At 64.9% G+C, this 15,452-nt stretch overlaps 1 protein-coding gene across 3 annotated transcripts in view; it reads right to left on the reverse strand.

Annotated features, from left to right (window-relative positions):
• Positions 1-426: 426 nt before the first annotated feature.
• DIDO1 (death inducer-obliterator 1) overlaps positions 427-15,452 on the reverse strand; it is a 43,036-nt gene continuing 28,010 nt past the window's right edge. For all 3 annotated transcript variants that reach the window (XM_037153575.2, XM_037153576.2, XM_037153574.2), the window contains exons 7-16: positions 11,567-12,029; positions 11,329-11,488; positions 10,275-10,391; positions 10,071-10,175; positions 9,822-9,954; positions 9,105-9,609; positions 8,648-8,801; positions 8,107-8,196; positions 7,405-7,600; positions 427-4,802 (exon numbers count right to left, since the gene is read on the reverse strand). In XM_037153575.2, the coding sequence (XP_037009470.2) occupies positions 1,708-4,802; positions 7,405-7,600; positions 8,107-8,196; positions 8,648-8,801; positions 9,105-9,609; positions 9,822-9,954; positions 10,071-10,175; positions 10,275-10,391; positions 11,329-11,488; positions 11,567-12,029 (5,018 nt within the window). In that variant the 3' untranslated portion in view covers positions 427-1,707. The remainder of the gene's footprint in view (positions 4,803-7,404; positions 7,601-8,106; positions 8,197-8,647; positions 8,802-9,104; positions 9,610-9,821; positions 9,955-10,070; positions 10,176-10,274; positions 10,392-11,328; positions 11,489-11,566; positions 12,030-15,452) is intronic.

Raw genomic sequence — 15,452 nt, forward strand, 5'->3', positions numbered from 1 at the left:
GTGTAGGTTTGGGAGCTGCCTGCCCACGGCCCTGCCACTGCCACCACGAGCCTCAGGCACCCATCCCGGGCCACCAACTGCGCCTCCCCCCGGGCTCCCCGCCAGAGGCTCATTTAAGCCACAGGCTGGTGGCTGAGCCCTGGGCTGACCCTCCACTGAGGAACCCTGCCTTGCTGTCTGCCTGCCCCGTGGCGCCCCCTCATTTGTGGGCCTCTAGCCACGCGCCTGCCCAACCACCGCCATAGGGAGCTCCGTCCCACCCTGCCCGGCGGCACCGCAACAGTTCCCTGAAGCAGGTGCCTCTGGCTGCCAGCTGTAAGGGGACTCGCCCCCGCACATGCCCCAAAACCTGGCACCTGGGGGGTGGCCGAGGTGTCCCGTCCAGCCCCGACCCCCCACCACGGAGAGGACGCGATCACACGGACAGAAAGCCTCATCGATGTTTATTCTACTTCAAGTAACAAAACCTACCAAGTTCCATGTGCTAATGGACAGTGATATAATACTTTGCCATATAAAATACAATTTACAGAAAAATCTATTGAGTCAACCTAAGGAAACACACTTGATTTTTACATTTGTGTATTTAAATTAGAAAAATCTGTTTTACATGTAAAAAACCCTTCACATCGTATTAGCTGTTGGGACTGGACACCGTGGTGGTCGGATGCCCACTGATCACAGTGGCCCCCCCCCTCGCCGCTGGGGCCTCACCGGGCGGCCCTGCGTCTGCAGGAGGAAGGGGGGTGGGCAGCGATGCGCAACGAAGAACAGACCCCGGAGAGCAGAGGACACCTCTCATTGTACATCTGCAAAAGTTTATGAAAATGTAAAAAAACATCAAAGTGTTATTTGTACGGCCGAATGAGTTAGCAGGGGTTTCTCGTCGCGCCCTCCACAGGAAGCGCAGGTGCCGAGGGCCGCGCTCGCGTTCAGACTCACTCCCAGAGCCGCCCTGGCAGCCGTGGCCGGAGCGGAGCGCTCTCCCCCCGCCCGGGGCACGGGAGGCACCGGGCAGAAGGCGAAGCTCAAGGGCGCCTTCCTGACGGCTGCGGTCAGAGAGCCCCGCCCTTCCAAGTCCACGTCATTGGTCTGCCTCCTCACTTTTGGGTAAAACTGGAAGCCTTTTCCAATCAAGTGTTATTTAAAATGTGACAATTTGTACTCAGATGTTGCTTTTAATTTGGAGAGAAAAAAGTATAAGGTGATATATAAAAACTGAGCAAAACTAAGAAACATGTTGTTTCCTGGTTGAAATTTGTAAGTCAAATTTCTTTAGGAAAAAAGAAAAACGCACCAGCAAGTGCTGCTCCCACCGCCCCCGAGTGTGGGCCGGCCCCGGGCCGCCGGCACGGCCGTGCCCGCTCCCAGCTTCGTGGCGGCGCTGAGGTCCACGGAAATTCCCCAACTCACCCGGTCAGGTGCTGGAAAAGATAACAGTATGATCTGAAAAAGCAATATGCTTTTGTAGACACTTTCCCATTTCGGTAATTCTCAATGGAAATGTTAAGAGTCCTTTAGTTTTTTTTAAAAAAGCGTCAGAATTGTAAAGACGGGAAATTTGTAAGAAACCATTATACACAAAATTACAGTAATTTCTGAAGTCCAGAATGTTCTATTCATCTGAGTTCATAGCGATTTCAAAACCGATTTGTCCAACACATTCTATGAACTTGGCTTTCAAAGGGAGGGACCCAGAGGGACAGCCTACGTGTGGGGGGCGGGGTCAGCCCCTCGAGGGGCGGCCTCAGCCTTGGGGTCCCGAACGCTCTCCTTGCTCCTGCTGCGGTCCCGGTGGTCCCGGCCTCGCTCTCGGGCCCGGTCCCGGTCTCTGCTCCGGGACCTCTCTCGGTCCCGCCTCCGGTCACGGTCGCGGTCCCTGTTGCGGCTGCGCTCACGGCTCCGCTCCCAGTCCCGCTCCCGGTCCCTGTTGCGGTCGCGGCAGGAGTCCTTCTCCCGGTGCCGGTCCCACTCGCGTCCTCGGTCCCAGTCCCGCTCTCGGCTCCAGTTGCGGCCACGCTCGCGCCTGCGGTCCTCAAAGGCGCGGCCCTGCCGGCTCTCGGCCTGCGTCTCGGGCTCCTCCAGCGGCTTCTCTTTGGGGCCCGCCTGGTTTCTGTACTCGGGGGCTTTGCCCTCCCGGAAATCGGGTGCGGCCCACTGTGCCTCAGCCTCCGGGCCCGAGCCCGGCGTCCCGGAGGGCAGGACGGGGGCTGGGCCAGCCTCGTCCCAGCGGTCCTTGCGGTGCTGGGGCGGATGGCTGGGCAGCTCCAGCAGGGGCCTGGGCGCTGGTTTCACCCCCTGAGGGGCAGGGCCCTGAAAGTGGAACCGGGGAGGGGCAGGCTCATTTTTGTCGGGAAAAGGTGCAGACCCACGAGGGCCCCCAAATGGGAGGGGTCCCGGAGCCCTCTGGGTGGCAAACCTGGGCGGGGAGTTGACCCTTTGCTCATCAAACTGCTGAGGCTGAACGCCCCTGGGTCCTGGCATGAAAGTTGCTGCTTGTCCTCTAGGTCCATCAAACTGACTAGGATGCGGCCCCCTCGGGCCCGCGAAATGGCCAGGGGGTGGTCCTCTCTGACCTCCAAACTGGGAGGGAGGGGGGCCTCCCCGGGGCCCTTTAAACTGGGCCAGCAGAGGCCTCCGGGGGCCCCCAAACTGGAATGGGCCTGGGCCTCTGCTTCCCATCGGGGGGCCTTGATCCGGACCCTCAAACGGGGCAGGAGCCCCAGCTGCATCGCCGTAAGGAGCCTCCAGCTCTCTCGTCCCCCCATGCGGGTCCTTACGTTCTTCGAATGGGGGTGGGGCTGCCCCTCGGGGCCCCCCAGGGTGCGAGGGGGAAGGGCCCCTGCTCTCCCCATAGGGGGGTGGCCCACGTGGCCCTGAGAACAGGGAAGGGATGGGCCCCTTCTGGGCCCCGAATCTGGCCGGAGGAGGGCCTCTCGGACCATCATTGTTAGAAATGACATTCTCTTCTGAAAAGGGGGGCGCAGGCCCCCGTGGTCCTGGGAAGTTGGGGCCGTGAAGTCCTGACGTTCCGAAAGTGCGGGGCGGGGGCTCACGCTGGCCCTGGAACTGGGGCCCCGGCGGGGGGCCGGTGGCGGGCCCCTCGCCCGGTCTGCCTGGGGGCTCTCTGTCTCCTTCTGTCTCAGTGGCTGAGCGGTCGCTCTTGTCAGCAAACGGGGCATTTCTCAGGCCCTCATATGGGGACGAGCCAAAGGCTCTGTCCTGAGACACGACGGCTGGATTCAGAAAGGGGTCCCTCCCCGCAGGGGAGCCGAAGCTCTGCCCCTCGCTCTGCACGGGGAAGCCGGGTGGGAAGGCGGCGCTCGGCGGTGTGGGCAGCAGCACCTTCCGGGCGGGCCGGGCCGGGCCAAGGCTGCCTGCCAGGGGAGGGCCGCCATGTGTGGGCGGTGGACCACGGCTCTCTGAGGGCTCCCCTGTGGCGCCCTCTTGCTTGGCGGGCCGGGAGGCCTCGTCCCCTGGAGCCCAGGCCGGAGGGCTCGGCTCCTTTTCTTCCGGGGCAGGTGCCAGCCCCTGACTGACGGCGGCCCCGCTGGGCACGTCTCTGGAGGGCAGGGTGCCGGGCGTGCTGCCGGCGGGGGCCTTCGCGCTCTCGCCCTCACCGCTCTCCGCGGCCAGCCGTCGGGCCTGCCGGGGGTCTCGATTCTGTCGTGGGTCTGAGCCCGGCCCGGGCCCCTGACTGCTGGGGGTCCCTGCTGCCCTTCCAACAGCCTGTGGCTCCTGAGGGAAAAGCTCGGCCTTGGGCAGCGCTGCCTTCGGAGGCGGCGACATCAGGGCGTCCGACACGGAGAAGTGGGCCATGGAGGCCCCGACGGCGGCCCGCTGCTGCCTGAGGGCCTCCTCCTGCTCCTGCACCTGCCGCTGCTGCTCCTCGATCTGCCGGTTCAGCTCCTCGATCATCTGCTGCTGCTCAGCCAGGGAGGGCGCGGCGGCACCGCCGCCCCGGGTGTCCGTGCACATCCTGTTGGGCAGGTCCTCCACGGTCACTTTGGCCTCTTCCAGAATCGTCTCATCCTCGGGGTCGTAGGCCACCTCCTCACGCTCGGTGCTCTCGGGGGCCTTCTCCGCACCCTGCCGCTTCCCTCGACCCCCGGGCTGAGCATCCAGGGCCCGGTCGGGGCCGTACTCTTCCTCGGGGTCATATGGCCTGTCATCCTCTTCCTCCTCCAGCGCCCGCTCCCTGGACAGCTGGCCAAACTGCTGGACAATGGGGTCCAGCAACGGCGCTGCTGGCAGCCCGCTCTCCACCCTGGCATCTGGGCGGGCTGCGGGCACGGGCTCCGGGGGCTCCACGGCCGCGGGGTCGAATGCTTTCTTCTTCCCAAACAGAGTCTGCAGGATGTGCTCCAGCGGCGAGGCCGTCTTGGAGGCAGAGGCGGCGGCTGCCGTGACCGCTGCCGGGACAGCCGGTGCCGGGATGGTACCGGTGGAACCCGGTTTGAGGGACGGCAGAGTCTTCGACACGGATGAAGATGATGAGGAAGACGATGAGGAAGATGAGGATGAAGCTGGTGGTTCTGGCAGAGGGGGTGGCGGTGGAGGGGACCCCGGGGGGGTGCCACTGACAGCTGTGTCCCCAGAGCCGAGCTGATACTTGGGGGGCTTCTTGTCGGACTGCGAGGCCGGAGGCATTCTGGGGCAGCCCGCCAGGTCCGCTTCTCCCGGAGCCTGCAGCCGGGCCCGCTTCTCCTCCGTCTTGTCCAGCTCCCCAGCAGTGGAAGGGCGCTTTGTTTTTTGACAGATCACCAACCCGAGGATGATGTTGGGACGAGGTGACTCGAGGCCTGAAAAACAAAAGACGCAGGTTTTGGAGCATGAGCCCAGCTCAGTGAGGGCGGCAGCGGGGCTGTTGTGGGCGGAAGCCAGAGTCTGGGCGAGATGCAGTCCAGCGTTTGAGGAACTCACTGCAAAAGACATTTACCTCTGGGTCCCAAACCCCAGACCAAGGGTTCGCTTGCAAGTAAATTCACCCCAACTGCCAGAACTCCCATTGTGAAGTGCCCCTAATACTCAGGCAACAGGGTGGCAGAGGCGGCGGGGCAGGGGGCGCAGCACTGATTAGCTCCGGGGGGTGGGGGGCAGGGTGCGGGGAGGAGCTGGGTGTCTGCTGGGCATGCACACCAGGAAGGCACCGCCCTCCAGCCCGAGCCCAGGCCACAGCGGCAACAGAAGCTGAACATCGGAACGCTCAACTGTGGACTAGGGACCCACCACAGAACCCAAACGCAACATCAACCAAACTGGGATGGCGGACGCGGTCCCCCCCCAGGAGGCAGGTTCCCCGGTGGCCGGTGTGGAAGTCACGGCCAGTGGGCCCGCGCTGCTGATGGCTGTGACCAGGATAAGCACCGTCCAGGTGCATCGGCCGAGAGCTAACGCTCGGTCCGGCAGTGTGGGTGCACCCGCACTGTCTTCGCTGCTGCTCCTGCGCGGACAGCAAGGGCTCAGCGGCCCGTCTCCCAGTCCCGGGCGAGGCCGGGGCACCTGTGCGCATGCGTGTCAGCACCCCCTCGCAGCAGCCTCTCCCCCCAGCGGTGGGAGGGGCCCACGCAGACCACAGCTCCCAAAGCCGGCACTGTGTCCCCCCTGAAAGCAGATGTGGGCAGAGTGCAGGCCTGGGGACAGCCAGCCCTGGTTGACACTCACTGGGTGTGACCTCAGGAGAGTGACAACCACAGACAGCACGGGGCTGTGACAGGGCTGAGGGTGACAGGGCCAGTGCCTGCGGAGGGACGTGACCGTCACCCTGAGGCTGTGCCGAGACCGGCGCTGGGAGGCAGGGACCACGGCGACCACAGGGACACCCCCTCCCGGCCTTCCCTCCGCAGGCTCACACGTGCACGCAAGACACACACACACAGAGCGAGGAACCAGGACACACGCACACTGCACAGGAGCGTGAAAGTCCTGCCGTGCGTGTGACAGGGTGGGGAAGAGACCCTGGCCGGGAGCCCAGGTGTTACTGGTGTGGGACGTGCAAATGCACACAGGTGTGAATGCACACGGGTCAGACCAGGGCACCGGAGGGACGTACTGGATCCACAGGCTCAGAAGGAAGCCCGTCCTTTAAAAAAAAACCTGGGAGAGCTTAGGGGCAAGAACGTCCCAGTTTCTAAAGCCTTTGATGCTGTTTTTCCTTTACGGGGGATAAGAAGCTTCGGGCCCACTGGGTGTCCCCTCGGGGCATGTCCAAGTCCCCAGCACGTCCTGCGGTCAGCTCCCCACTGTGGGGGTAGCCCTCTCCTCTCACCCTGCAGCCGGGACAGCAGGTCAGAGGCAGGAGGATGGCATCTCCGCTGCCCTGGGGCCCAGCGCCGGGCCCGCCCACCCACCTCCGCATACACCAAGGTCCTGTGCTCAGACCACCTCTGTCCCCACCAGTAGCTCCCTGGGCCCCTAGCGCCCCACTTGAGACTGACCCGAGGTGGGATCCGAGGGGTCAGCGTGTCCTCACCTGCAAGGGTGCCCCCCTCACGGTCTTCCAGGCAGCTGGATGGCTGTTCTCAGAGCTGACGGCCCGGACCCCCACCGAGTTCTTCCCCCCACCTGCCAGGGGCCATTCTTCACCCCCCAGCATAGGAAAGTGACATCCTCATGTCCTGGGCCCCTCCGGTGTGTGTGGCACGGACACAGAGCCGTGTGTGGTGCCAGCAAAGGCTGACCCAGGGGCCCGATGCCCCCGAGGACCCAGTTCTGGAGTGGGCATACCAAGCCCACCCTGTGTTTCACGTGGTCCCCAGTCAAGGCCTGCTGGGAGTGCCTGGCCCCGCCTGGAGGACAGAGCCCTCCGAAGCCGAGGAGCCATGTCCCTCTGGGTGCCTTCCACCAGCTTCGCAGGATGCAGGGAGCTGGGCCTGCGGACCGCACCCCCTGGACAAGTCTCCACTGTCTCTACGGCTGGTTTCTAGGTGGCCCTTTAAACGCAGCGCTTTGCAAGGAAGGAGCGAACACAGAGCATCTTGCAAATGACAGAGGAACCCTCTGACCTCGGAGGTGGGCGGCACCAGCCCGGGGCCTGCGCACCTCCGGCTGCACCCCGACAGAAGCCCGGCCGCGGCAGGCACCGGTGACCGACCAGCGGCCGGGTCTCCTCTCCTCCCAGGCTCACCCCCAGGCCCTGTGTGCCTGAGCCGGGCACTGACCCCAGGCCATGAGAGGCTGGATGCCTTGGTCTTTCCCTTCGTACAGCTTTTCTGACTCACGCCAAAGGCCAGGGCCCAGCCCAGCGCCGTCTCCCTGCTAACTGCTGCCCTATGCACCCGCCTGCTCCCAGACAGTGGGTGGTGGCTTGTCCCCGTGTCAGCAGGGGGAGACTCGGTGTCGGGGATGGGGACCCACGTGACCCAAGGGGCCCGACTCCCCCTGCCCCCGGAAGCCAGAGCTTACCTGGCCCCTCGAAGGGCAAGAGCCTGGACGGCACCGGGTCCTCGGCGCTCAGGGGGATCAGGTAGAGGTCTTTGACGTGCCGGCTGTTGTTGGCGACCACGCCGAAGCGGCCGCGGCTGCTGAAGTAGGAGTACAGGGAGATGTAGGCCACCTCCTCCTCCTCCGTGGCCGGGTGGAAGCGGATCAGGCACAGCTCCTGCGGCAGACGGGGCGGTGTGTGGGCCGCGGTGCCGAGAAACGGCCGCGGTCGACACGAGGGGGTGCGGGGCTCTGACCTGAACCTCCCAGCCCCGCCACCCCGCTGTCAGGGACGGGCCGGCAGGCGGAGCACTGGGCTCGCGGCCTTGGCCCTCCAACCCCTGCCCGGCCGTGCAGCGCCTGCAGCAAAGAGACAGCCCCGCGCAGGGGAGCCGCGGAGACGCCCCCGCGCAGGCCGGCAGAGCCCCTTGAGCCTGCGGCCGGGGCAACCCGGCCTCCAGAGCAGAGTCTGCGCAGACGCCCCACGCCTCGCCTGCAGGGACAGCAGGCAAGAGAGCGACCGCCTGCTCACACCGACCTGCACGGCCTGGGCTAAGTCAGGGCGGGGCTTCCCACTCTGCCTGGAACCGGCCAAGAGGCAGCAGGCTGGCCTCTCCAGCCGCCAGGACGGGGAGGGTGGGCAGAGCTCCTCCTCCTGTGGGCGAAGGCTGCCCGTGCACGTACCTTAGACACGGAGGACTTGAGCTTGCCGACGTAGTCCCACACGGTCCTCGGCGCGATCCGCCCTCCGATGTGAATCGTGTCAGGCAGGTCCTAAGGAGACACGGCGCCGAGTGACGTGCTGAGTGACGGGCACGCGGGGCCCCGGCCGGTGCACTGGGAAGGCCACAGTGGTGGCAGAGAGTGTGGCGCTCGTCGTCTCGGACACTTCTTGGTTCTCTGACGTGGGGACCCACACTACCCAGCCCATGGGGTGAGGACAGCCGCGTGACACACCGCACGCCAGGGCGGACACTGCCGGCACCTTCCTGACAGGGACACGCATATCCCAGCCGTGCCGGCTGCTGCCCGCCCAGGGCACAGGGCCCCTGCTGTCCACTGCGGGTGAGGCCATGCCCCACAGCAGGCCAGCGCCTGACTGTGGCATGGGAGAGGGGGGATGGACCCTGGCTGCTCACTAGAAGCTGGGAGGCCCAAGGTCTCGCTGGAACTTCTGTCCAAACTGCCTGCCTGGTGGACCCACCCGGACACGCCCAACCCGCACCTCACTGAGGTGGTCGAAGCTCCCCGAGACGGGGTAGGCCTTCGTGACGAACTTGGCCACGCTCTGCATGTTGATGAAACCCTTCCAGATGGTGCTGAGTCGGGACAGGAAGAGCGGCGCGTCCCCATCTGGCGGAGACCGAGACTCCGCAGCACTGCAAGGCACAACCAGAGGACGGGAGTGAGCTCGGGCCCGGCTGGAAGCCGCCTTTCTCGCGAGAGCGACTTTAAGCACTGGGACGTAAATGGACGTTCTGATGACAAAAAAAGCAGCGGAACAGGTGACAGAACCAGGGGCCATGAATGGAGTCTCCGCCTTCCGGACCCCGTCTCGGAGTGGCGGGGGCGCCCCCGGTGCAGGGTGCCTCAGACACCCACGCGGTCCCGGGAGGCAAGAGCGAGGGTGGACCCCCCACCTGCTCACCTACAAGGAGTGGAAACACAGGGAGAGGCCGCACCTGATGCTCGGGGACGGAGGGACGGACGGAGGGACGGACAGCAGGTATCTGGGCTCAGGGGAGGGGGACGGCTTGGCGAGGATGGACTTGGGCACCAGCACGGGGGGCTTCAGGACGTCCTGCGGGGGCTCGGCCAGCTGGGCGCTGTCGGGGGTCGGGGCTGTGCTCGCCGCGCTCTGTGCAGTCCTGGGGTCTCGGCCGGACACGGTGACAGTTGTGACCATGGCGACCCCGCTGGGGGCTGGGCCAGAGGGCCCTTCTGGGGCAGAGGGCTCAGGGTGGCCATCTCCCGGAGCCACGGGGAGGCCCCTCCCCGAGGGGGCCGCGCCCTCGGGCTGCACTGTGGGCGTGTCCTTGGGCAGCATGTCTGCCGCCACTTCGTTCGCGGAGCTGAGAGCTGGCTCGGAGGGGGCACCGTCGCACTTGGACTTGGGCTCTTCTTTCTTCGCAGGCGCCGACAACTTCTGCCTCTTTGGGGCCGGCTCCCCTTCTGACGAAACCTGACCTGGAGCACGTGCGGTGGGTCAGTGAGGGCCCGACACCATTCGGGGCGCAGCCCGCCTGCCTGCGGACGGCCACTCCTGCAGAGGCAGGGGCTGGCTCGCCGACTCCGGGGCTGCCCCAGCCTCGTCAGTTTTTACACCTGGGCCACACACCAGCGACACAGGAGGAAGGGTCGCGACTCTGAACGCAGCACTGCCCCCGGCCCCTGCTCACCTGTGCAAACCCTGCAGTTCAGGTCGAAGAGGTGAGCGCGGTGCTGGCCCGTCGTGTCCTTCAACATGCTGCTGACGACGTCCAGGGGGGGCGCGGCGCTCTTCTCGGGCACGGTGCGCACCGACTCCTGCTCCTGTGGGAAAAGAAGGGATGTTTGTGGGTCACTGCTGCCCCGCCAGCCAGGGACATGAGCCCCGAGGACCAGCCCCTGAGGAAAAGCGGCTGCGTGACTGGGGCCCAGGCACTCACGTCCGAGTCGGACACAGGCGGGGAGTCTTCCATGTCGGGGACGGCCTCCTGCCTGGCGGCCGCCTTCCTGCCCTCCTGCTGCACCTTCACTCTGGGCTCCGCCACCTGAGAGAAGACACAGCCTTTGTTCCCTTCCTGGGGCCCCGTCACCCCCGCCCCCCGCCTGGCAGCCGCCGCGCCCCAGGCTGTCTGCCCCGCACTCACAGGCTTCGTCAGCCTCCCCTTCCACACGGAGAGCTCCTTGGACACAAGCTCTTCCGGCTTCATCCTCACGAGTCTGGCCAAAGGGATCTCTTCACGCAGAACACGGTGGAAGAGGCCCTGCAAACAGGCGTCTCGTTAGCTGGGACCAGAGAGTGGACAGACCGTCTCTGAGATGGGGGGGGGAGGCGCGGAGAGGACGGCAGGAGGCACAGTGACAGGCGGGCATAGGCTGGAGCACTGGGCCGGGTGCAGCAGGGACATGGCAGTATGCAGCCCCCCAGAGCCCACAGGGGCAGACGTGCCCAGGGAGCACTGGGGCTGGGGCAGCCCTGCTCACTGCAGGCCCACGCCGCACCAGCTGCTAGAGACCCCAGTGAGACCAAGGCCTGCTCCAGAGGCCATGCGAGGAGCAAAGGAAAGGAGACACCTCTTCTGCCAGCGGGTTCCCAGGCAGGCGGAAGCCAGAGCTTCCCATCTAACCTGGCTCCTGGGCACAGGTGAGTTCAAGGGGCCAAGGAGACACGATGGCCAAGGGGAGGAAGGGCCCAGGGGTCAGAGGAGCTCCTCTAGGCAGGCAGCTGGCCCACTGCCACCCGTGGGGACGGCAGCACCCACCCGCAGCTGCTGCGAGAGCTGAGTGCCCTTCTCCTCACTGTGCCCACAGCGCCCGCCCCACGGGAGCCCGCAAAGAGAAGCCGAGGAGACCCAGGCAGACCTCAGCTGGCGCTGGGCCACGTAAGGCGGAGACAGTGCCGAAGCTGCCTGGACGTGAGGGGCACCTGCACCGTCCCACAAAGGGTGTGACCTCTGCTCTGGGGCCACCCAGGTGTGGCAGCTTCCCCACCAGGTGTGTGAGGACAAGTGTCACCTGGAGACAAGTGTGGCGACGAACGGATGGACCTGGGGCTGCAGGGCAGGCAGTAAAAATGCCCTCTGGTTCCACTCGAGGGCAGGAGTGTTTCCGAGAGCCGGGCGGCCCGGGGGAGTGGCACTCGGCTGCACAGCCCGGCACACCCCTGGGGGCAGGTGGACTGGCCTGGGCCACGGCACCCACCTGGTTCTTGGGGTCCTTGAGGTTGAACATAATGCTGCGGTACTTGCTCTTGTAGCGGCTGTCAGTGACGCGGAACAGGCTGAACATCTCCTTCTCGATGTGGAGGGCGACCTTCCCGACCTCACTCTCTGTCATTGTCAAGTCGTCACTGTCACTGGCTCTGCAGGGACAGGAAAGCACGGTGAGCGCCTGCCCATGCGCCTCGGCGGCGGCCGGTCACCACCAAGCGGGCGCTCACCTCCTCCACAAGATCTCCTTCAGGGAACGCCTTATATTTTGCCGGATCTGTGAATTCGGCTGCGACGGGGCGGCGCTTGAGGTCCCCAGGCGGCCTGGAGCTGGGGAGGCCAGGGGGACAGAGGCCACCATGGGCTTCCTGGAGGCGCCCCCCAGGGTGGTGGAGCCCGGCGGCTTTCTGGAAGCAGCTGTGGCAGTGCTGGGCCCCGGCCCTGCCTGCCTGGTGGAGGGAGCGCTGCTCGAGGGGGTGGCCGAGGGCCACGGACGCTTGGGGACGGTGCCCGTGAAGCCCGAGGGCAGCTTCCTGACGGCCGGCTTGACCGCATTCGAGAAAGGAGGCGACTTCTTTTGAAGGAATCTCCGGGGTGAAGGCTGCCTGCTGCCCGCGGCGGGGCTCGGGGCGGCCACTTTCTTCGGCCCCGAGGCCACTGCGCTCTCCTCCACGGGGCGGTCCTCCTTCCCAGCTGCAAAGGACAAGAACAGGCACCATCAGCGAGGCCGGGGGGCAGCGCGGGCCATGGAGCGACTGGCAGAGCTGCCAGGGTCCGGGGAGTACCGAGGGGGGAGCCCTGGAAAGGGCATGGCGTCTGACGGCTGGTGGCACGCCCGAGGCCCGCACCCACACTTCACTTCCGAGAGCCCGTGCCTGCGCCGTCACGCCGCACCCGCCGCAGGGGCCAGCGGGCCCAGGCGAGAGCTGTGCTGCACCACCAGCTAAGCCTGACAAGAGGCAAACGGCACATCGAACACAGGCAGGTTTGGGGAAGCACTTCCACTAAGAATTCAAGTGCACTTTCTTCACAAACATGACTTTGAAAAACACCTTTTCAGGAAGGGTGAGCCAGACCCCCTCCCCTGACCCTCTGGAAAGACTAGTGAGAGTCCTTGGGGTGGGGGGTCCCCCACAGGTATTCATTGTTCTTTCGGGCAAAAGTCAGCACAGTGACATTAATGAGACACAGAAAAGTTGGCAGGAATCTGCCACACGGGGAGCGCTGGTCACCGACACGCTGAGATGAGAACTGACCCGCCACCACACACGCCAGTGGCGTTCGAGTCCTCGTCGGACCGCGTGGCAGCACGTGCAGGGCACCCGAGGAGTTGCAGGCGGGGCCTGAAGCACCGTCAGAGCCCTTGGCCTGCACAGAAGTTCCTGCACTGGCACTGCCTCTGCACCGACTGCGGTGACCCGTCAGACCCTCAGAACTCGTGTCTCAGGGAACGAGGGAGACAATGCGGCCATGGGCCCGGCCCTGGCGCAGACAGGCCACTGCTCACGGCAGGAGCAGGCGGGCCCAGGGAGCTAGCCAGAACAAGGAGCAGCCGCACAGGAGTCGGCAGAGAAGGCACCTAGCCAGGTGCAGGCTGTTCTCTAACTGCCTGGGCAGCAGTGGGCCTCTGAAGCTCCGGCCCCCGAGCGGGGGCTTCAGGAGATGCTCTGGCGATCTGTCGACTTCACCCAGAAATGAAAAACCACTCAACCACCAGTCGCCAGGGCCCCCTTTGACCCCCAGTGAATGGGGACGTCTGAAGCCTCCAGAGGGGCCGCACCCTGCCCACAACTTGGCCCCTGCAGCCGTCACCAGCAGCTGTGCCCAACCTGGCAGAGGGCCAGGCCGCCACCTGGGAGCACTTCCCCTTCCAGCACGGGCTCAACAGCACACAGGGACCTCACGTTCCTTCTGCCCTGCAGGAGGGGCGAGACCACCTCACTGTACAGAGTTCACGGCAGCACTACCTGGCCCCAAACGCCAGGAGAGCGTTACAAGCCCTTGGTCTCCAGCATCAGTTCTGACTTTCAAGCTGGATTTTCCTCCCAAAGCGCTCACAGCCCCTGGCGCCCTGCCCTGGCGCCCCACCCACCCTGCTCGTCACCCATGCTGTCACAACTCTAAAGGCTTCGCTCTCATGCGACTGGATCTCTAGGTGAAGCCCACTGGAGTCGGATGAAGAAACGAGGCGGCCGGAATGAGACAAAAGCACGCTTTCCACATGAGCCGCCAGATCCAGTCCACATACAGGAGTCAGCGCAGGTCAGCGCCTGGGAGCCCACCTCCACCAGCTGGGACGTGGGGCAGGGCTGCAGCACCTTCCCTACAGGGCCTCGGCTCAGGTTCAGCGAGAGGGCAAAGGCTGGGGTGGGTAGGAGCACAGCAAGGGGCCAGGTGCCTGAGCGTCCCAGGCACCGGCCAGAGGGGTGGGCTACTGAAGACACCAGTGGGGGCCTGACAGCAGCTCAGCACTGCCCTTCACGGGTGCCACCCTGTGGGGCATCGGGGCAGCACTGTGACCACCTCTGCAAGGCCAGCCCCAGTGCTTCTGAGCACCTGGGGGCTGATTCTAACACCCAGCACACCTGTGCAATGGTGGGCCCTGCACAGGCCTCGTGGTTCGATGTTCTCATTTCGGGTGGCAGACGGTGTCACCTACAGCGATGTCTGCTCTGGACCTATCTCCAGGTCAGAACCCAAGGTCTGTAGTTCTGGTCAGCCTGGTGGTCCCTCCCCCGTTCAGGGAAAACCCACCATCGTTCCCTTCCGAGACATTCCCGGCACACGATGGAAATGGCCGTCCCCCAGGAGGAGTAGCAGTGAAGACGTGTGACCTATTTACAGTGCAGGGGACAGCTTTCCTGAACCGCCAGGGCATTTCATAAAACTCTTGCTTTGTCAAAGTCAGTCTTCACTGGCTCCACCTGCCCCCAGAGGTATCGACAGACATCACTAAAGGAATCGTGCGTAAAATGTCTAAGGTGGTGGACTCCAAATTGGCCACGCCCCCTTCTATGTCGAAGGGGCATTTAAAACATGTGAACACCTTCACTCAACAACTGCCCCCCACCCTGCTGGCAAATGTGGCCCCACTGAAAGCTGCACTTGGGACATGTGCGCACGACAGGGACCCTGGCCCAGGGCTGGGAGGTCCTGACGGCGAGAAACATGACTGTTTGAGTGGATGACAAGTTCAAAAACTCTCGCCCAGATCTGTCTGCCTGTCCTGGTTCCTGCTGCTCTTTAGAAGGGCAGGGAGCACTTTGGCAACCATGGAAAAGGAACCCATTCCAGCGAAGCAGCAGCACATCCCATGCTGGGGTGACCTCAGGGACAGGGGCCACCCCATGAGCTGCTGCGGTCCCCGCTGGCCTAGTGACAGCGCTGGGAGCATCAGCAGTGGGGGCAGAGGCCGCCCTGGGACGCACCCGACTGGGCTCCCCTGGCAGCCAAGGGGCCTTTAGCTTCCACACCTGGGCCTGCCTGCTGCCAGCTCCCGGCCCCGGCTGACTTGGGGAGCCAGCTGGTACCTTAGCGGCTGTGGGAGGTGAGGCCACCTGTGGGCCAGGCCCGGTCTGTGGTGAGATGGGAAGGCCGGGGTGAGGCCAAGCAGAGCTGGGCAGGCTGGTGCTCCCAAGAACCAGACCTCAGCGACTCTAATTGGCTCATTTCCCAGTGAGCGTGAAGCGGGGGCCCTTGTCACCCTGAGAGGCGGGCTGTGGCACTGCATGGCCACTGGGTGGCACCGGCGGACCTCCGTGGAGACTCGAGGCCACAGGTCTCCACCAGCGGTGCTGCCCTGTTCCCTGTGGAGGCTGTGGCTAGGTGGAGTCGTAGCAGGACTGGGAGCAAATGTGGGGGCGCACCGACCAGCACAGCCCCACACCCCCACCCGGGGGCGGGCAGCGCAGCAGAGGCCCAGCACCCGCACCCGGCAGGCAGCCCCTCCGTTAGACTCCCTTTGAGTTCGTCCCACCCGAACGAGGCCCTTTCCCCTGAAACCCCCAGCCACAGGCAGTCATGCCGACGCCTGTGGCGGCCACTGCTTACAGTCGATTGGTTGCAACTGCCCGAGAGCGAGCGTGTAGGGCGACAGGGAGCCCAGCCACTGCAGGT

This window comes from Artibeus jamaicensis, unplaced genomic scaffold, assembly GCF_021234435.1.
Source record: "Artibeus jamaicensis isolate MK-2021 breed Jamaican fruit bat unplaced genomic scaffold, CSHL_Jam_final contig_685, whole genome shotgun sequence".
In the NCBI taxonomy this organism is placed as follows: domain Eukaryota; kingdom Metazoa; phylum Chordata; class Mammalia; order Chiroptera; family Phyllostomidae; genus Artibeus; species Artibeus jamaicensis.